The sequence below is a fragment of the Trichoplax adhaerens genome, genomic scaffold, assembly GCF_000150275.1.
Source record: "Trichoplax adhaerens TRIADscaffold_13 genomic scaffold, whole genome shotgun sequence".
Lineage (NCBI taxonomy): Eukaryota > Metazoa > Placozoa > Uniplacotomia > Trichoplacea > Trichoplacidae > Trichoplax > Trichoplax adhaerens.
The window spans coordinates 1,656,200-1,678,416 of NW_002060955.1; the positions used below are offsets into that span (position 1 = coordinate 1,656,200).

Here is a 22,217-nt window from a genome sequence, read left to right on the forward strand (position 1 = left end):
TATGCGTAATTAATATCATTGATTATTCTATAAATTCCTCCTAGTTATTACTATTCCACTTTAAATAGCAACTGATATTATTGACTACGATATTTTTTTGTACAATCCAATAACAACTGTAACAATACTGGTTGTACTTTTATGAAAGATATAAGACTAATCCAAGACACAATCGAAGCGGTTGTATTGTTGCTAATTCAAGTTTTCGCAATGTAAACGCAGCATCTTCCCATTTTCAACAATTGAACATTACCGGTACGTGTAAATTATTCAATTCCTAGCATGCAGCGTGTTATTTATCTTCCAATACATGGTATTCTGATGAAGATATCACATGTAAATAACTTGTCTGATAACTGGCCCAATACAATTGACAGTAGCTAATTGAACAACTTAGTAGGCTGAAACTTATTACATACTATCCGGTTTTATAGTTAAACAATTTACTAGATAATAATTTACATCTCTGTTGACCTTTCCCTAATAAGAGCACGCGATTTCAGGGTCCGTTGTGCGTGTATTTAAGTTTGGCAATAGGAAATCTAGTAATTCTATGCCATACGAATCTCGTTAATTCAAACATATGGTAATGGCAACGATAAATATATAGCACTATAGTGTTGCCATGTATTCGTGCTTGGATCACGTTTTCATCAATGTTTGCATATTGCATTATTTCAATTATGTCAACAGATAGTACCTTTACTTACAGACAATATCATGGTGATAATGTGTCCCTGAAATTGTTTGTCTGTGGTACTATGCCGTTCTAAAAATTGATCGCGCCTTGCCATAAAGACTACCTATACGATAGAGGTGATGATATATTTGAAGATGTCTGTGATAATATGGCTACGGTAAGATTGCGGTATGCATGCACCTCTTACATAATACCTACATAAATTTTATTTTATTTTGCATATCGAATAAGTTGTATCTTAACGAATCACCTACAAACATAACTGATCATTACAGTATCATTCTATACAACGGAAATTTAAAATGCGTGCATTGATGAGCTAATCGAAGAAAGCAATATTTAAGCGTATTTACATTATAAGTTTAGTTCAAGTCATTACGTGTTAGACTATTTCTTTTAAGCTGTTAAAGCATCATGGAAAATTTACAATCATACCAAACGATTGGAAGCATTTTGTTATTAATAAATAAGTTAAAGTTTAATTAATTATAATTATTTACAAGCAGGAAATACGATTCTCGCTTATGATGAGTTTGTGGGTCGTGAAAAAGTTTTATTTATTTATTAAATATGATATTGATTGGCAGCAGTCATTCAAGCACCAATTAGAATAACTTATCAATCTTGGCGTATTAGCATAGCATGCACACAAGTAATTTTATCAATAGCTACCTTTAAATATGGATATGATTACTTACTTTACTTTAATCGCTTTAGCAGTTTAGGATGTTATTAATTTGTTGTACATTTTATGAAGCTCAATCACGCTTGTGAGATTGAACCTTCTATCAATTGTTCGATATGTTTAGATCCCGCTTAAATTCTGTCCATTATTTCAGGTCGATCGAATTTCTCATACTCTTGGAGTATTTCTATTGTAGTGTTACAGTAGACTAAATGATCAATATAAATCTGCGAAATTATGCATTTATTTGTTGTTTTTAATCTTGTATATAATCCTGAGCACATACTGTACTGCATACTCTTGCATGCCTCTAAATTGATTGAGAATATTTGATTGCAAAAATCTCCGAAGATTTACATTCAGTACAGTATAATATGATACATAGCAGGTGACTTTAATAGTAGCTACTGTAGCAAAATGCATTTACTGGAGAATATCCCATTAATCCAACTATTATATTATTATCGTATGTTGCAACTACGGTCGTATATTAGCCTTTCCTAGGTAAGATTAATGGAACAACAACAAAAATCAAGTTGTACCTTGGACGATCGATGCTACACTAGGGGTTACAATAAACTAATTATGTCCATTTTTAGATTATTTTTTATTTTCGATGGGCGACGCCCATGCCAATCCATGAACTAATAAAAGGCTAAAGACACGCTGTTGATGCCATACGAGTAGTGGTAAGATTAGATTACTGTACACTGTACAGCCAGTCGACCGTTTATTTAAAGTTTAATCTAGATATACAATACTCACTGAAGACTCAGGGGGTCTTTTACAAGAAATAATTCTAATTGATGTATGTATCTACGTACTATTATTGTTGTTACAAGTTGACTTTTACTGTGTATCGCTAGTTATAAATATTTCATGCGATAAGTAGCTATTACTACTATAATTTGACTTGTTGGTGACTGGTAATGCTTCAATTATGATCATCGAAACCCCGATAATTGTACAATAGTTGATCGCTATGCACCGAAATATTAAATTAATGACTAGCTAAGGATTATTAGTAAAGTACTCGTAAGTAGAGCAGAAGATCAACTATAACGATACACAGTAGGGGCAAGTAGAGTTCCTCGCTATTGGACAATGTTGTCAATAATGAGTCTAGCACTGGTATGAAATATCTATTATACGCGTACTGTAACAATGGCTATATTGCCATTTGCTTTCTACGTCAAGTTAGGCTGTCATCAGCGTAAAGTGTAATGTTGTGGATAGTTTATGAATTGCATATGTTATTATCCAGAATATGTATTACCGCAATGCAATGATGTGAAACGGCGCGATGTGGTTTTTAGTATTTAGAAATACTGTATAAGGTACTTTGCATTCAAAACGAAGAAGGGTTGTTTCCTTATTTTCTTTGTCACATATTTTATCAGGAAATATGACCACGATTATTAATTAATTAATTATATATTAATAATTTATTTCATGGAGACAATCCGGTAATCAGTAGACGTGATTCTATTCACTATCCATTGTTGTGAATAAGCGAGAGAACCCCAACAGACTTCACTGTTTACAAGAGCCTATCCACAGGTACACCTACATATGAAAGAATTTGCATTTGACTGCAAAATATTATTTGCTTGCCTATTTCTCGGTCATTAATAGCCCATGACTACCCAACCTTGGGCACTGTCGTATTTTAATAATAGATAGTAATATACTGTGATAATAAAATTCCGGCAATCCATCGATGACGAAGATTAGATTAGCAAGCATTGATTATGCTGCATTCAATGATAATTTACTTGTATACAGTATGTCATATACAGTAATGCTCGTCGAATAAAGGCTACATGGAATGGCCTGATTTCCAATTGCAATTACCTTGATGATCTTGTATCATCTATGTGATCGTATCATGTTATAGAATGGTCATTTGGATGTTTCCCATTGCCATTGAATGTTGCAGAGTTGACGCGTATTTCTGCGCGTGTACTTGGTATACTGTATGTCATACTGTACCAGTTGTATTTGAATCATGGCCGATTGGCGCCAGGCTAGAGTACCGGTGTGATTGACAACATGCATTTTATTCCCTTATTTATTTATTGGGGAGTTTACTTCAATTTGTTTTTATCGTGTAGAATTTTTGCCTCATGTCACCTTGTCTATTTTGGATATTTGTGCAGCTGCATCAACCTGACAATATGTAGTCTTGTTCAGCGAGTGATTCTACTGTGTACTCGTATATGATCCATTGGTTGAGGTCCGTTCTGACTTCTGAGAAAGCGTTTGAATCATTTCATGCCTTTATTCGATTAATGTGAGGAAATTGCGAGTCAAAACCCAACACTCCACTACTGGATACGATCCTCTTGCTACTAAATTGTGCACTGAGCGTCCGTTATTAATTGATTGGAAAGTATGAACAATTGAACTCAATTTGATCGTTATTGAATCTAAACTATGATACACTTACAGTATCTAGATATACAGTATACAGTAGTACAACACCCATGATAATAGTGGGTGGACTGGTAGGAGGACTCTGCGATCGCAACCGTTGTCCGCGGTTGCGATCGATGCTAACAATAAATTCTCTTTTCCATTACAATCATTCAAAAGATTTTGGAAAGTTAGGTCAGCCAATGGTGAGCTCGGACACTAGACGTCACGCTGATCTCCAACTGAATGGATCCATTTCATTGGCTTGTGGTCTCCATCACGTGTTGGCCAAATGATTCAATCGACCGATTTTTTCCAAATCATCCTCCGCCCACGTACGGTGTTATAGGATGCGTGTTGTGGGTCAAGCGAATCTCCGCCTTCGACCACAATGTTCAAGTGTCCACTGTAATTATATTATTTATTATTCATTATTGATTGAAGTGACGATAGCGTGTTTCTTCTTCTCTCTGCCGGGCTGTCCATGCATTATTATTGTAATAGTATTTATTTCTATAGCGTAGCCACCAGTGAGAAGACAGTTTATTGGAAAAAAAGGGAAGGCCTTATTTGATATGGCGCTTCTATCATAATAACCATTGATGGGCAGGTCATGGGCAGGTGCACGTTGTACAGTAGGAAACGATGCTCCAACAGATGACGATGCTGTACTGATAGCGTACAGTATTATGATAAGACGAGTCCACTACCCGTTGTACTGTACACTGTACAGTACAAACACGGAAGCATACGCTAAAGTACTAGCCTATCTTGTTTTGGACGAGTTCACGCGCTGTTTTACCTTTGCACACTCAATCATATATCATTCATGATGGTCAATCGTCTCAGCTTGGGACAAGCGGATGATGAATCATGATATCATCCACTTAGATCATAAACCATCTGTAAAACGACAAGAGGAAATATTACTGTACCTACAGTACAGTACTGTACGGTCGAGATATTGTTGGGATCGGATGATGTACTGTACACTGTACTGTACAGTATGCACTGTCCATTGTCCAATGGAGTGGTGTACTGTACATCTACAAGACGTAGTACTGTGCACTGTACAGTAGATTGGACTGTAGGCTACAATGCCGTACTCAGTTTGCTACAGAGAATGGAGGCGTTGAAGCGTAGTATTTTTAGCCTTGATGGCGTACGCAGTGTATTGCAAGTAATCCTCGCTACTGTATCATCACCGCGATTGTCCAGAGTTCAATGGACACAAGAACAGGTCGCGGCGGCAGCCGGTCTACTGCGTATATTACCATAGTACGCCTCAAGGTGGGGTTGCAGTCTTGGCAAATCCCTTAGCCGGTAGCAGATCATTTCGTCTGAGCATCAAGGCGTTTGCGATCCATTTTTGAAGGAAAAAAACATCGAGCGAGGTAAGCCGGCAATCATTGTATTTGATTTTGTAAAGAATGAGCCAAGCAAGTGCCATGGAAATAGAATAGAGATGGCCTCAGTCCATGTCCATTGCATTTTAGCATGGACAAGACGTTTACATAGTTTATTTCGCCGTTGATAAACGGTTCCAATCAAGGTGAAGGATTGGACTGCTTGGTACGCACTGTTTTGACTGGAGAATAAGTGCGCTCGGCTTGGTTTTTGTTTCCTACTGATGCTTGTACCAGTCGCGTTGTACGGTACAGTGCGTTTCCTGGCCCAACCAACTGTTCATTTTTTTTTCCAATCTAAACTCGGCAAACTTTTTTTTTCCTCAAGGTTCTCATTTGTCGCCATCGTGTCTTGACAATTTCTATTGCAACTGACTTGATGTTCAATACATGCCTACTTTGCACTCGCTAATTGTGATGAAAAAAATAAAATTGAACTTCAACTGAAGCCTATCTTGTCTTTTTTTTTTCTTTTTTTTTTAATTTTGACCTTCTCCAACAGTAAGAAACATGGCAGATAACGAAGGCAAACCTCGCAGCGTCGCTGAAGTCATCAAATCATCCGTCAAGGTACCTATTACTGGATTTGTAATTTTCTTTTCCATCTTTGCAACCATTGGTGGTTTCCTCTTTGGCTATGATATCGGGTAAGTGGAATTAAAAAAAAAAAAATAAACCACATCTTATCCATGGCGAAAGGCCAAAACTGGAGGGTGGGGTGTAGGCCTTGGCCAACACAAGATGTCATATGACGCTATGTTGTCCACTTTCCTCCACTGTACAATACAGTACTGTTGTCTTCATACTCGACTTTGCTGCTGTAAAGTTGTCATCTGTTCTGTTTACGCATTGCACACCATTTTAGATCAACGTGTTAAGTAAACTGATCCTTTGAAAAGTCAGTTGGTCAGTTTATCCGGTTTTTTTTCTTCGGTTATCCTCTCGCTGCCCATTGTATAGGCAAGCCAAGTTATTAATATCTTTTCCCATTGACTGTATACCTAGTTATACTGTCGACTTGGATATTGGAAAGTTGACTTACTGCAAAAATTGCTCGTGTACCAGTATATTGCGCCATCATTTTGCAACCTTTCCACCCCCCTTATTGTCCACTAGTGTAAAACAGATGAGCTGATCCAATCTCCAAGGAATGATAAAAACTGCAATCATCATGATTGTTGAAAACTGAGACGATGCTGCTTTGACACCATGACCAAGCTCCCATTTGAAAAATCTTTATCATCACTCATGATAGGCGCAATCTTGCGCGAATATCGACGGTCTTTCTTATTACTGTCATTGATTGTACACTCCAAGACAGTATACCGAAAGGGAAAAAAATGAACATAGAGCCAATTCCATTTTTATTGTCATCATTTTGTATCTCGCAAACGCTTACCGGATTAATGTTAACGTACGTATAGAAACGCATTTGCGCCGTCTATCCCATATGACCCACCAATTTTTCGGGGGCTTTTATGCTGTTGATCCAACTTGTAGACTTGCGCTGTTTGACATTCACTTTAGTAGATTGGATCAAAGTTGGCATGCACGTACTTGAATCATTTTTATCCCTTGTAGAGACCAGCCGTTTACTGTTCTCAATATACGCCTATTTCAAAAACTTGATTGTAATTTATGAGTTTACTTCAAAGTTTATATTGAACCGTCCAGTAGTAGCAGTCAGTAGACCACGGATAGCGTTACCGGCGCCGATATTACAAATGTATTTTGTGTGTGAATCTACGATTGCAAAGTAGTTGAATTAGCAATTTGGAAATTAGAGTGAAGGATGACAGTTGATTGTAAGTTATGTTCGCGATGCCATATCATCCATTGAAACTAATATTGCAAACACCGAGTGTAATTGGCACATTCAACACGGAGCCTGACGGTTGTACAATGTACAGTACAACTGGTCCTTTGCTTTGGTGATTCATGGAACAAAAAATTAATGTGGTTAGCAACATCTTGAATGATTTCAATTCCTCTCGTCGATATTGAAAGAAATGAAGGTGATGCGTAGACGATATCCTTGGATGATTGAATTATGCATGTATAGAGAGATGACTACAGTACCTTTGAAGTTCATCTTAATTGAATTAAAAATTAAAATAGGCAACTTTATACAAGTGTAGTACTCTGTACATGCAAAAATGCTGCCTATTCAGGCCCGCCCGCTCCAACTATTGCTTCCAATTGCTATCGACTAACGTCCCTTTCAAAGCATTTTCATCAGTCCAGCACTTGTAACGACTTCATTACTAACAGCAGCCTCTCCAGCCATTTTGGACGGGGAGGGGGGAAATTTTTCCATGGTTGTCTCCAGCTTTGAAGATGTGTACTTTTGTCTATTTTGTCCCTTTCAAAGCATTTTCATCAGTCCAGCACTTGTAACGATTTCATTACCAACAGCAGCCTCTCCAACCATTTTTGATAGGGAGGGGGAAACTTTTCCATGGCTGTCTCCAGCTTTGAAGATGTGTACTTTTGTCCCTTTCAAAGCATTTTCTTCAGTCCAGCACTTGTAACGACTTCATTACCAACAGCAGCCTCTCCAACCATTTTTGATAGGGAGGGGGAAACTTTTCCATGGCTGTCTCCAGCTTTGAAGATGTGTACTTTTGTCCCTTTCAAAGCATTTTCTTCAGTCCAGCACTTGTAACGACTTCATTACCAACAGCAGCCTCTCCAACCATTTTTGATAGGGAGGGGGGAAATTTTTCCATGGCTGTCTCCAGCTTTGAAGATGTGTACTTTTGTCCCTTTCAAAGCATTTTCTTCAGTCCAGCACTTGTAACGACTTCATTACCAACAGCAGCCTCTCCAACCATTTTTGATAGGGAGGGGGGAAATTTTTCCATGGCTGTCTCCAGCTTTGAAGATGTGTACTTTTGTCCCTTTCAAAGCATTTTCTTCAGTCCAGCACTTGTAACGACTTCATTACCAACAGCAGCCTCTCCAACCATTTTTGATAGGGAGGGGGGAAATTTTTCCATGGCTGTCTCCAGCTTTGAAGATGTGTACTTTTGTCCCTTTCAAAGCATTTTCTTCAGTCCAGCACTTGTAACGACTTCATTACCAACAGCAGCCTCTCCAACCATTTTTGATAGGGAGGGGGGAAATTTTTCCATGGCTGTCTCCAGCTTTGAAGATGTGTACTTTTGTCCCTTTCAAAGCATTTTCTTCAGTCCAGCACTTGTAACGACTTCATTACCAACAGCAGCCTCTCCAACCATTTTTGATAGGGAGGGGGAAATTTTTCCATGGCCGTCTCCAGCTTTGAAGATGTGTACTTTTGTCTATTGTTTGCATTATTTATTTATTTTGCAGTTGTTTTGTTGGACTGCAATTGTGACAATTGTTCCAGCGGTCCAACGTAGTAGGCCAGCGATACAAAGGTTTTGCGCTGACTACGTGCTGGTACAATCAGTACGGACTGCATCCAGTCACACGCTACACCAGGTGATGCACTTGGACACCAATTGACAACGACGTTACAATGTTGCCGTTGGTCGCGCCCTTCCCTTGCCTTATTGGAATGACACCAATATGGAGTCTAGGCTATATCGCGTGCATAGGACAGTATTGCGGTACAAGGTGGAAAGGTCACGTACTTTCTTTTGCTACCGTTGACATCAGCCCAGGCTAATATCTGACACAGTCTTGACACTCGGAAACTCTTTGCTACAGTATTGTGTAGTCATAATGGATGGATGATTGTGGCTGTCCCATGAAGGATTACTTACTGTACAGACTAGAATTAACCCTCAAGCACGCCCTACCGGAGCCGAGAAAAGCATTTCCCTTTTCTCAGCATCAAACAGCCACTCCAGTACTGTAAGACGACATGGATAGCATGATGAGAAGGATTGTTGTCGCAGTGTTGCCCACAGTCAACTACTTGTGTACGGCCGTTGTGACTGCGATCGTCCAGGGCCGAGAAAAGCATTTCCTTTTTCTCAGCATCAAACAGCCACTCCAGTACTGTAAGACGACATGGATAGAATGATGAGAAGGATTGTCGTCGCAGTGTTGCCCACAGTCAACTACTTGTGCTCCTGTACGGCCGTTGTGACTGCGATCGTCCAGGGCCGAGAAAAGCATTTCCTTTTTCTCAGCATCAAACAGCCACTCCAGTACTGTAAGACGACATGGATAGAATGATGAGAAAGATTGTTGTCGCAGTGTTGCCCACAGTCAACTACTGGTGTACGGCCGTTTTGAACTACGATCGTCTCGACATGACGCAACAAACGATCGTACCATTTCCTGATGGCCATGTTGATCCACCTTATTCAATGTCTACAGCAACCTTGCCTACTTTGATACATCATCAATTCAGTTCTTGAAATGTCTACTCATCAATGAATGCTATCTCGAAGTCATGGACTATAGCTTGGAAGAAAAACCAACTGCGTCCAAGTAAACTCCATCTCTCACTTTCAACCAATGTCAAATGATTGAACCCATTCAGCCACGTCAGTCAAAAATCACTTTTCAACGTCAATATTTCCACTATCAATGACCCCGGCTAAAAGCCAACATATCGACAAAACAAATGGGGATTCTATCAATGAGAAAAATAATAAAAAAAAAAACCCTGAAAACAAGATCAATACCAACCCCCAAAGTCATTTCCAAGCCATCATTTGCCCTGTCTACATAAGTGGAGAGTAGCATTCCCTTCTGATTGGCCAATGGTGTCCTGAATATAGGATAGGTTGATCGACTTTATCCAATTGAAGCAGTTGAATACATCGACATCTGCTAGACTCGACTTGTTTCTATCTTACTCCAAAAAGTAGCTGAGTAAGGACAATTCTTGCCAGTAATCCAAACATGGATTACAATAAAACTACTTCCATTCTTGTCATGAATTAATTAATCGGCAAAGTTGGTAGACACACCTTCCCAAATAATACTATAATTTACTGTAGACTCTTCAACGATTCCGATCGAGTCTTATCACCATGATGGTAACATCTCGATCGAATACTATCCTACCCCTAATAGCGTACGGTGGCTGATATACAAGCTACCCAAGAGTATTTTTACATCATGTATTTCTATTAATCATTTCTTATCCTTTCCATCAGCATGGATAATGCCCAAAAATAAATACATGGATTAATCTCCATTGAAAGGACAAAGAATTGAGTCAACTTATTAATACTAACATTGACGTGAAAGAAGTCGACAATCACGTAATCAGTTACGCTTCGGTAGTCATACATTCTAGCCAATGTATCCTCTTCTTAGTCTCGATCTTTCTATAGCGACGATCCTATTTGGGTGATACTATACAGTCTTACCTTGACAACTTATTGTACAATGCAGACATCAACTAATGGACGATAATTGATATAATCCGGGACATCTGACAAGGGTGTTGAAGTGTATCGAATATGCAATAAAGTCAGACGCATAAACTCTGTAGATGGGCATCAACGGAATAGCTACAATGGATCACAGCTTCTCAATAAAATTACATACTGTAATACTCGCCGTACAATTGTATAGTAGTGAGTAGATATTTGTTGAAGAAAACCACTACTTGTATGTGGAAAAGAATGATGAATTGCAACTCTCCCCAACTGATATACATAGGATACTGTCAAGTCGACAGTCTAGTCAGTTTATAGATGATGGTTCACCATGATTTGAAACTTCAAAATGAAACATGACAACGTGAATAATTACTGTACTGTATTCAAAAGAAACCAAATACTTCGCTGCTGACTTTGAAAATTCATTCGAAAAGCCTTTTAGTCCACTAAATACTAATATTCTTTGCTAATCTCACTCTTGTATCGCTAATGCAAAAAGACTTATAGAAATTTCTATTTGAAACTTGTAGCATTTACTCACTTTTACTACTTCCGATCGATACCGCCTTGTGTCGCTCCCTCTTGTCTTACTATCGATATATTATATATATTATGATATGATTATAATTTGCCTGTCAATGCAATTATAGATGAAAAGAAAATTAAATTGTTTGTACTCTGTTCTCGAAAATGAATATCACTACACTTACAGTGGTAGTTACTAATATGACGTTGATCATCTTTTCCATTATAGTATCATCGGTGGTGTCACAAATATGCGACCATTCAGAATTAGCATGGGCTTACCTCCCAACAGTACTGAAGGAGAAGGTGAAGATCTTGCCAGTGCAATTGTAAGTGTTGTATACGGACAGCATTTCTCATTACCATGCCATTTTGGGGGTTTTTCCCTACTGCACAAAGACACAAAGTGCTATGTGCCTGTCCTGTAATTAAATCATCGCAGTTATTCATTGAAAATTCTGTCGAAATTAATCCTACATACGGTACCTTTCATGATGACGAGAAATATTGAAAGCACTCAATTGTCCAATTTGATATCCGATACACAAATGGCTATAACCTACCTTGTACTATAATGTACAGTACAGTGCAGTTATCCAGCCTCTTAATTTCCGTCTTGTACTGATTTTATTTAGAGTGATTGTGCGTCATAAAATGTAGTACATAATAATCAGTAGGGGTAGGGTCTACTGAATAAAGGACAGTAATTTATTTTAAAAGTAACTCCTGACGGTAGACATACCAAATGTTCATAAATAATAACATAATCGCTATTCTAAAAGCAGCTTAGCTTACTACAGTTATTCGTGCATTCAGTACGATGAAAAATTTTTACTACACAACATACACGCAACTTTTGATAACGAACATGTTGTCAATTTGAATCCTATAATAAAAATAACGTTAATTTAGCGCTTAGCCAAATGTTATGCAACCACAAATACAACTATTTTATTGGTTAATTGCCAAAGGAACAAAATGATTTGCAGTAATTAACACGTACTCGTATATCGATCTATTAACTGTTTAGGGAATTATTGTCTCATCTTTCTCTCTTGGCTGTATGGTTGGTGCATTAAGTGCCGGATGTAAGTGCAGTAATTATATACTGCAAAAGTCTTTCTACAGTAGCAAAGTCATACTTTTCTCACAGTATATAAAATACCTTGTTGACACACGCGTATTTATTATAATTATTATGAATTACCACTTAGCAAACTAACACCTACAATTAAATGATATAGGGTTGTCCGATGTGTTTGGAAGAAAAATGACTGTTCTTGTGGGATCTACCATCTTTACCGTCGGCGGTGTCTTCCAAGGTGCCGCAATCTATTTGTGGTACGTACACGAATAATAAGACTGATTTAATTGTTATTAATTACCGTTCGACGCTTTTTGCCAAATAATAAATGGACATCGAAAATTTCAAAATTTTATTACCATTAGGATGATGATCGTCGGCCGTGTTGCAGCTGGTCTAGGTGTCGGTATCATGAGTATGGTTGTGCCATTATTTAACGCTGAAATTTCACCGAAAGAACTTCGTGGTCGTTTAGTATCTTTACAACAACTCAGTATCACCTTTGGAATTATGGTAATTATAAAATCCATTTTTATATTCACATTGTCATATAGACTGCGTGGATGTTTACTCAGTTGCAAATAATTTTGGTCAATTAGATCAGCTTCTTGGTTAATTTAGCTGTAGAAGGTGTCGAGATTGGATGGCGTATCTCTCTTGGTTTGCAATCTGTTTTCTCAATCATTCTTGTTATTGGTATGCTCATGTTGCCTGAAAGCCCTAGGTAAGGGATAGAATATCCTTCAAGAGTCATGTTTACTTGAATGTATACCGTACCCAATCGATAATTGGAAATTAGAAAAGTAGAAATTATACAAGATCGTTCAGTATGTGTTTGCATACATTTATATGATTCGTTAGCATGTAGCCATAAGAAAATAAGAATAAAATAGTTACCGTCGATAACTGCTATTTAAATCCAATTCTACTTTTGCTAGATGGCTAGTAAAGAATGGTGAAACTGGCAAAGCGCTAAGTGTATTGCAGCGTTTGCGAGCTGGTGCTCATGGCCAAAATGCCAATGTCGCACAGGAGGAACTTGACGAAATTGTCGATAGCATCGAGGCCGAAAGAGCTATTGGTGAAGGTACTTGGAATGAAGTATTCTGCGCTCCAGATTCAGCTAAGAGGTAATAAAATTTGAGTCATATTATACCTTAAAATTGATACTGATTTTTTTATGCTATTTATTTATATAGAGTTGTCATCGGTTGCGGTTGTCAATTCTTTCAACAATTTAGCGGTATTAATGTTGTAATGTAAGTCCTATTACATATTAAGTTAATTAACATTTGCAACAACGAAATAATTTTATGCTGTAAAAAAATATTATTACAAAATTATGTAATATGTGACAAATTGGATGTGCAGGTACTATTCACCAATCATTTTCGATCATGTTGGTGTACCTCCTCTTATTTCGACCGCAGTCGTTGGTGTTATTAACTTTTTGAGCACATTTATTGCTCTTTATATCATCGACAAGGTAAGTCAGATATTTGCCTACTGCAGTGAAAGACTACCCTGCTAAGTAGTCTTCCATAACCCAGATAAAGTATAGATGCTGCAATCTGTAATTCTTATCGCATTGATACTGATATATATTCAATACTGTAACAGGTTGGTCGAAAATTCTTAATGTTAGTTGGTGCTATTGGCATGGTTATTTCCCTATTCTTTGCTGGTGCTTTAATTTACGCCGTCGATGTTAGTCAAAATGTTGGTGTTGGTATCGTTATTGTCGTCTTGGTCTGCTTATATGTTAACAGCTTTGCCTATTCCTGGGGGTAAGTTTTCAGTCTATTAATCGTGAAAGTATTGATGTAGATAGTGTTTTCTAATATCTTGCATTTACACTTGCGTAATGATATTCGATTTATTTACAGACCTTGTGCATGGGTTATTACTAGTGAAATCTTCCCACTTCGTCTACGTGGTAAGTACTTGGCTGTCTCGTATACTATCATAGAGTATAATGCTGAGTTTAGTTACTACTATCGTGTAATATTTTGAAATTGTAATTCCAGGCAAAGCTGTCAGTATTACAACTCTTACCAACTGGATCGGAGTTTTTGTCGTTGCACAAATTACGCCATTGCTTTTGCAGCCGAATGTTCTTAACGTTCAAGGAATGTTTATCTTGATGGGAGTATTCTGTACTGCTGCCTTCTTCTTCACATGGTTGCTTGTTCCAGAAACTAAGGTCATTAGCATTAAGTAAACAGATTGAGATATCTCAATAAAATTAATTCTGTTTTTATTTGTTGTATTGAAATGTAGAGTATATTAACGTATATATCTATGTGATAACATTGTTGGATTGCCTGATTAATAGGGTGTTTCTTTGGAAGCCATGGGCCAACTGTTTAAACGTTCAAGTTGGTTCGAAATCACTAGACCAATGGCGTAATGCGTGAAGAATTTGCAGCATATCTTTGCTGTCGTACACCACAAAGACCTGTCTCAATCCACAAACCAGCTCGTCCTGAGCAAGCTACCGCAGCAGTATAAAATCCACCACTGACTCTTGAAACATATTATAATTATTAATGGATATTATAGTCATCATGCATCAATACTCGATGTATTGAAGCTTTTTATATAGGTCAACACTTGTAATAGAAAATCTACGACAGCAAAATACTGCATTTCTATCTTTGAAATAATCTACCATGACTATCGGAGCATGTTGTTAAGGAGTGTTAAAAAGTACGACAGGGAAATCCAGTTACTTTATCCAAGTCTTAAGCTGTTAAATATCATTAGCTAGATAGCAATACTAATCAAATGATAAGTTACTTTTGTCGTTGCTATTGTAATCTTCATTTAGTTTTTAAATGTTAGCATCAAACTATTGTAATTGTTTTGAAATGAATTGACAAAGTAGGTAAAAGGATAAATTGTTGAACTTTGGTAGTTATTTCATTATTTGCTGCTATACCATTTAGTTATACGTTCAATGATAGCACTGACTCTTTGTCGTCGATTATAGCTTTAACGTAACGTCAGTTGTTTTTTTTGTTTTTTATAATTTTAATGACTAAGTTTAGGCGATAATTTGTTTTAATTGATGTTTAAGTTATCAACATTATTTGTGTTTTGCCATCTTATTTGTGTATTTTTATTGAACGTTTTAACTGCTCTAAATACCACGTTTAGCCATGATGGCTCCAGCCAGCTTACTAGTTTAACAATACAGTCATCTACATTAAGATATTTGTCTTGTCGGTGGAGGTATATTAATTACTTATTTGTAAGAGCTGCAGGATTTGCTTTTATTAAGTGATCTACTTTGAAGGGTACTATAAAATGATGCGTCGATCCAATGCAAAATTGCAAAATGCGTTCACTTTAATGTTGATATTCAAAGAGATTTTGGTCTTGAGATGACAGTAAAACAGTGTAGAAATAGGGTATGCAACCAAATATGGATACTTATAAGTAAATTGATATGATGGTGATATTTACGTAATCGATCCTCTCTGTTTCTTCAGCCCAGTCAATTATGTCTATTATTAATGCAGTAGTAACAAACAAAATGGAAATTCGATATTAAAAATGCACATTGTGCACGATCAAAATACTCGAAATCTTTCTTTAGTTGCAGGTCATGAATTCTTGAATTAGTCTAGAACTATTTTAGTATACGACTCGTACTAAAAAAAAATTGATTCCATGAATTATATTTCACTTTGCGATATTCAATCTCGACACTGCCATGGAGCAATAGCAGAACAACGAAATTGTAATTTTATTTAGACTTTGTATAATATTATCAATTTGGCAACAGCTGATACATTTATTTCCTGTGCTATGATGAATTTAATATACTAGATAGTCAACTGGCTACAGTCTATTATTATGAAATTTGTTGTAGATATTCAATTCTTCACAGAGAATCATGTCCAGCTACACTAGTCTGTAAATATTGCAAATTAAGATTTGTAAACAAGATTTCACCTTCTTATTATTTAACTTTTAGTTTCACATATTCATGCTAGACAGTAAATAGCACTTGTTATTTGGAATAAACAAAGGAATGGTCTACTATATCGAAAACAAGGAAATGAATTTAAAATGAATTAAATGTACGTAGACCTATACGAATAGTATTGCATAAGACAGTAAGATATATAGCATATTATCTTATGATACACTATGGTGTAGACCATAAAAAGAGGAGTTGGCGAATGCCATTTGTAATTAAAATTACAGAGGTAGTCAGATCTACAATACCGCTTTGGCAGCAATAAAGATCTCCAACTGTACGTTACAAAGAGTGTTGTATTTTCCTATGAGGACCACTAACCTCCCTTGATATCCGATGATCGTAACATGCACCATCGTTGAATCTAACTGAACTTGACTAGAATAATCCGAATTGTGCCCACTTTACTCCAACAACTGTAGATGAGTACACTGACTTTGGCTATCCTAATTCACGACGGCTAGGCCTGCGTCAAAGTTGAGTCTCTTTGAGGAAATAATACCTAACACTATATCTAAAGTTTTTAACGGTTGTATATTCTAGATTATTGGGGATCATTATTAGGAATTTATATGTTCTCTGAGTAAAATCGTCACACCTGTTTCTTTGCTTAGGCTGTCCTTCATTTAAACGCAATATTAATTAAAAAATCGAAGACTATATCAGTATGCATTGCTTTTAGTAATATGCAAGTAGCAAGGGTAACTTACTGATATTATTGCCTATATCTATAAAAGCCGTATATTGTACAGGCTACACATATTTTCATGCATTTCATATTGCTTTGTTTTACGAAGAGATTATTTTATTTATTTCGATTATTCTTTTAATCGACTTTGATTTATTATGTATGAATCTACAATTCTACATTATTATTGTATTTCTTTTCCTAGTTTACTTACCTAATTTAATTATTAAGCTATTCATACGCTCTTTTAATCCCTCTCAATGATGTATTTATCAATAAAATGTGCAATTATATCTAATGGTACTACTATTCCATCTGATACTATTTCATAGACTAATATCTAGGCAGTTTGATTCAATAGTGGGATGGAGATGATCAAGAAACAGCTGTGACTAAATTTATGTATTGGTTATGTATTTATAGGATTCGAATGCTACTGATTCGTATTGGCTGTATTCCTACGGCGCCAATTGTCTTTTCCTAATATTCTCATCTTTTATTCATGATATGCAATCCATGATAGATATTATTTGTAGTTAATTATGCAAATTAATCCATCTTGTAATGGTATCACCAGAATTACGCAAACTACACGGTCGCTAAAAGGAAATGAATAGCAATTGGCATGGAGAGCTACTTATACAAACGCAGAATATGGATAGAAAAGGTTGACAGGAAGGTGGAAAAGAAAGTTGTTGCAATCATCGTTCATTGCAATTGCAATTGACCGGAATAATCGAAATCCTGCCCATTTTAACTCTACTTCAACTAGTGTGCTATAGACGAGTGCACAGTATTGAGTGATATTGTATCCATTTATTTTGGTTTACTTAAATCCATTTTGGATCATCTTGCATCAAAGTCAAGTATCCTAGACGACATCAAAAACTTACAAGGAGAAGGTGAGAATGGTGATAAAGCGTAGAACAAGCGCAATTTCCATTTGGCATTGTCGCATTGGACACGAACTGTAGAACGACTTAAATCGATGCCCAATGGCGATGATGATGTCGAGTGGATTACAAGCTTTCGATAAATACTTTAATGCTATAATGTCAGGCTTTCCATGCAACCATTTGATAATAGCGGTCCACAGAGTGTCCAGTAAGAGCAGATTTTACCTCGATTTCCATTATCAGCCTACCTTGAAATATCTAAAGAATTGATTCTTTGTACTTTATTTTTGGATGCAAGCGCTAACAGTTCTAGTAACTTCTTAAATGATTGAAATGCTTGTCAAGATGCTATGATGGGCATAGGTTAAACAAAGTTAATCTTTAAATCTCAGCTGTAAACGTTTTTAGCCTAGTATATTAGTTTTCACTGCTATAGAACGAAGCATAATTTGGCATTACATACTAGCATGTATACAGTATTACTACTGTAGCACCAAAAGGCATATATAAATCGATCAAGCTTGCTAATTTCTGTAATAATTACACTAAGGATAGAGCTGTTAGGGAATAATTATAAAGGGTACTATATCTTTATATTCGTATTGCTAAAGTATTGGCTCTATTTTACCTGTGAATGAATGAAGTTTGCTCTTTTTCGGAAAGATTGCACAGAGGATAGACCTGTCAGGATATGATTATAATCCGCAAAATTTCTATCCGTTTAATAATGTTGCTGCCTTGATCTTTTATTATCTCTCCTTTTGTTAATTTTAGGCTAACCGAAAAAAGCAATTTGGAAGTTCTATTTCTTAATACTCAGAGCAAGCAAGTTATTAACAGTGAAGTTATATTAGCTCCCAGCAAATTATCTGGCTCAAAGAGCATGATATTTCTTATTCTATGATTCACGTAGGTATTAGTGATCGAATTGGTCAAAGAAACTGATATTTGATCAGTATTAAGGTTTATTTCTTAGCCAGGCATAAGTTACGATGGTAAGAAATAAGCATCGGCCGTACTGACAAAGATAAAATCTTGAAGAGCTAGTAAATTACTGTCTATTCGATTTTGTATGCATTGATAATAGGTAGCATTACAATCCTTGTGACAGAATTAATTAATCAAGATGAAAAGGTAGCGTAAAATTGAAGATTGTATTTTGAGAGTAAAAATAACAATAGTTGAAATTGAGATATCAGCTATGTCCATAAAGTCTTTCTTTCTAATTTGTTCTTTTTAATGTTTGGATCTATTTTGTTTATTAATCGACTTAAATAGTGCTTGGAGTTTTAAATACTGTAAGTCTTCGTTCACTGATTAGTTATCGCTAACTGAAGTTGATATTTTTTCTATGCAGAATCATCACAGCTATATCTTTGCTGCGCCAGTCCTTCATTCAAATCCAATATTTGCCAAACAAAGATTAAATGAATATAAATTATCTTTAAAAGTATAGGAATAGAAAGAGTATCTTGTTGATGGGGAATTATCACAATAGTTACTCAATTTAATCACCATGCTCATATTCAGGGCTTTTTACTATGATTATGCATTTTGGAACGGGTTAGCAACAAGTGTTGAACGAAGTATTGATAAGTCAAGCAATGAATATGATACAAACGCTGCTTCAAAATGGCTACCAGTAATGAATTCTGAACATTTTGGTTATCGTGATTATAGTTAGTACCGAGATGCGTGTGCTTACCGCTATATCGTAGCCAACCGTGGTAGTTTAGAGCGATACTGCTATATTGGATTATGAGCATATACCTGTGAGTGCTATATCAACTACTCGAGAGTTTTTAGGATCAGTCGCCTCGAGGAAGGACCATTGCTAATTTCGATTTACAAATGTAAAGTACCAATAGTTAATGAATCTTTCTAGATTTAAATGCGGTCGAGTGTCAGTAGTTAGTATTCACGAGCAAGGAACCGTAGCTGGAGTACCTCTAGCAGAACGGCTAGATAGCGAGCCTCTACAGATTGCAACAACTAGAAAAATTGCAACTTTTCTCAGGTTTATTGCCGTTATTTCAAATTTTAGCAAAAACTATAGATATATTTACTGCACTACGGAAAATAAAATCTATAAGCTAACTAATTAGACTTTGTAATTATTTGATGCTAAGCAGAAATACATATAGCCTATACTTCTAGTCTTTAGCATGATATAACGAAACGATATAACGATTCGATGTAATATTCCTAAAAGTGTCCATTTTACTGTTAATCTTCAATCCAACTAGGTTTTTGAATTACATAAGCGTAGCCTATCGAAATATAGAAATAGAATATTTATAGTATGATTCGTTTAGCGAGATCTATCTTAGCATAGTAAAGTCTTAAATAAAGTAAATGGATAGGACTGATAACAGGATACTAGATTGATCGATTTGTCGTGCTTCTTCTTCGGTTAGATACTTGAATCATGTTTACATTGATATTCGTATTGCGGAGAGAGACATTTGCTATCATTTATTTATTATTTAACTGCAAGATACTTTAATATAAATAACGTAATACAATAAGCGGCAATAATATAATCGCTGCAATACATGGGAATTAGAACATTCAACATTAATGTTGCAAAATTATGGCATTATCTCTTTCGTTGTTTTAGCGCTAGCGTTAATATATATTTCTGCGAAGAGTATTACTAAGGTACATATTATGAGTTAGAAATCACTTAGATTATGATTATGTATTAAATATGATATCAACTATGGTTGCAAGAAATCTCATACGGCATAGTGTGGGAGGTTAGAGACTTATTAATACAGTATAATACAAATATTTTAATTAATAATAACATACGTGAATATTGCATAATTGTATATCTTCTTATTCTTCGAGGCTATCACTAAATACTAATGAGCTAGCGATACAACGCCCTTCTTCCAGGTTTTCAATATAATTGCGAATATTACTCTCAATCATAATAATAGGAATGATACTAGTCAGATTAGGATTACTACGTTGTAATGAAGTGATCTTCTTATTAATTATAAAACAAACTTCGGTTTCTAGTAAATTCACTTTATTACATAGATTAGGTTCGTCTTACAACTACCAAGAACTTTTTAGCTTCAATAGGACTATATGTGTTACAGCGAAAGCTTGCGGCTTATATACCCTTTGTTACAGAATGAATTTTACATATTACAATCATATATTGCCAATTAAGTCGCAAGATAACGGTTTATTATCGCGCGAGCTATTCCTTATTTACGCATCGCTATATGTCTCTCGCAGTATTAACATAATTAATGTCATCTATTATTATCATGAAATCTTAATATGAACGTGTCAATAGTATCAAGACAATACGTATTGTAAACCTCTTCTACAAATAGATATCTTCAAAATCATACAATCTAATATACGAGTACTACTACTCTCGTACAGTCTTACAATCACGATCCAAGCTATATTTAGAGTTGCACTGCTGTACCATGTACATATGTGTAATCCTATATCCAACAATGCATTAAACACCAATCATGAACTAGATCGCGTGATACATATGCCATTTTTGCGATCTTTTCTTGTGTTAAAACATCTATGTGAAGTAACCTGAAGAGATAGACAAGAACTATTGTTTTTTTAACTAAACACATGTACTTTATATGTATTCATATTTCATATCGGTCAAATTAGACTAATACATTGTATACCGTAGTACCTAACAAAAATTTAAGCTAACTAACGCATATGATTCATATTCCAGTTAGATATCTTCAGTTACTAGTTTACAATATCAATTTTACTGCATCAACAAATTAAATTAGCCATGGTTATAGACATTGATGTTATCGATAGAGTTCTTACTTTATGTACGGTTATTATAATAGTCTGGACGTCAAACTGCTACTTTTATGTTATATAGAATAGCGAAAAAATCATCAATCCTTCTATTGTCTTTAGTTATTTGTTTTAACATTATTCACTTAAATTTACTGCTGTCTCGAAGGAATATAAGGAATAAGCGCTGTATTTGGATTATGGATTTACGATAATAAAAGGACATGCTACACAAAGAAAACTGTAGACGTTAGCCTAATGATATGTGTGAAAACTAACTTGAAAGAGGATAAAGCTAAAAGCAAGGACAAAATAGTCCATTTCTGTACATGTTAATGGAATCAGTTATGAACTTTATCAATTACAAATTTTGGTAAGGTCAAAGTTCACTACAGAATGCTATGAACAACGACAATTGTAACCACTACTATGGGTGTATTTTTATTCCATCTAATTATTAAAACTATCAAGTTGCCAATAACCTATCAGAATTTCCTAAATTGTAGAATGGAGCCTACTGTAATAGATGAACATTGATTAATTATTAAATTAGAGTAATGTCCTGCCTTACTAGCGGTATTCTAATGATCAAACAATAAATCCTATCTCATTAACTATAGCGACCTTCTAGAAAATTTTAAGCTCAGTATGTTTTAAAGCATAAAATATTTCGTTAATACATTGGCCCATTTGTTATTG

The 22,217-nt window shown here is 35.8% G+C and overlaps 1 protein-coding gene across 1 annotated transcript; it reads left to right on the forward strand.

Annotated features, from left to right (window-relative positions):
• Window positions 1-5,716: 5,716 nt before the first annotated feature.
• TRIADDRAFT_64243 (expressed hypothetical protein) lies at window positions 5,717-15,468 on the forward strand (the record flags this gene model as incomplete). The annotated part of the gene is made up of 13 exons (XM_002116013.1): window positions 5,717-5,853; window positions 11,291-11,390; window positions 12,092-12,149; window positions 12,306-12,402; window positions 12,511-12,658; window positions 12,745-12,869; window positions 13,084-13,276; window positions 13,346-13,404; window positions 13,517-13,631; window positions 13,766-13,932; window positions 14,032-14,081; window positions 14,173-14,348; window positions 14,481-15,468. 13 exons carry the CDS (start codon window positions 5,717-5,719, stop codon window positions 14,553-14,555), a joined length of 1,500 nt encoding a protein of 499 aa, XP_002116049.1. The 3' UTR covers window positions 14,556-15,468.
• Between the last annotated feature and the right edge of the window lie 6,749 nt (window positions 15,469-22,217).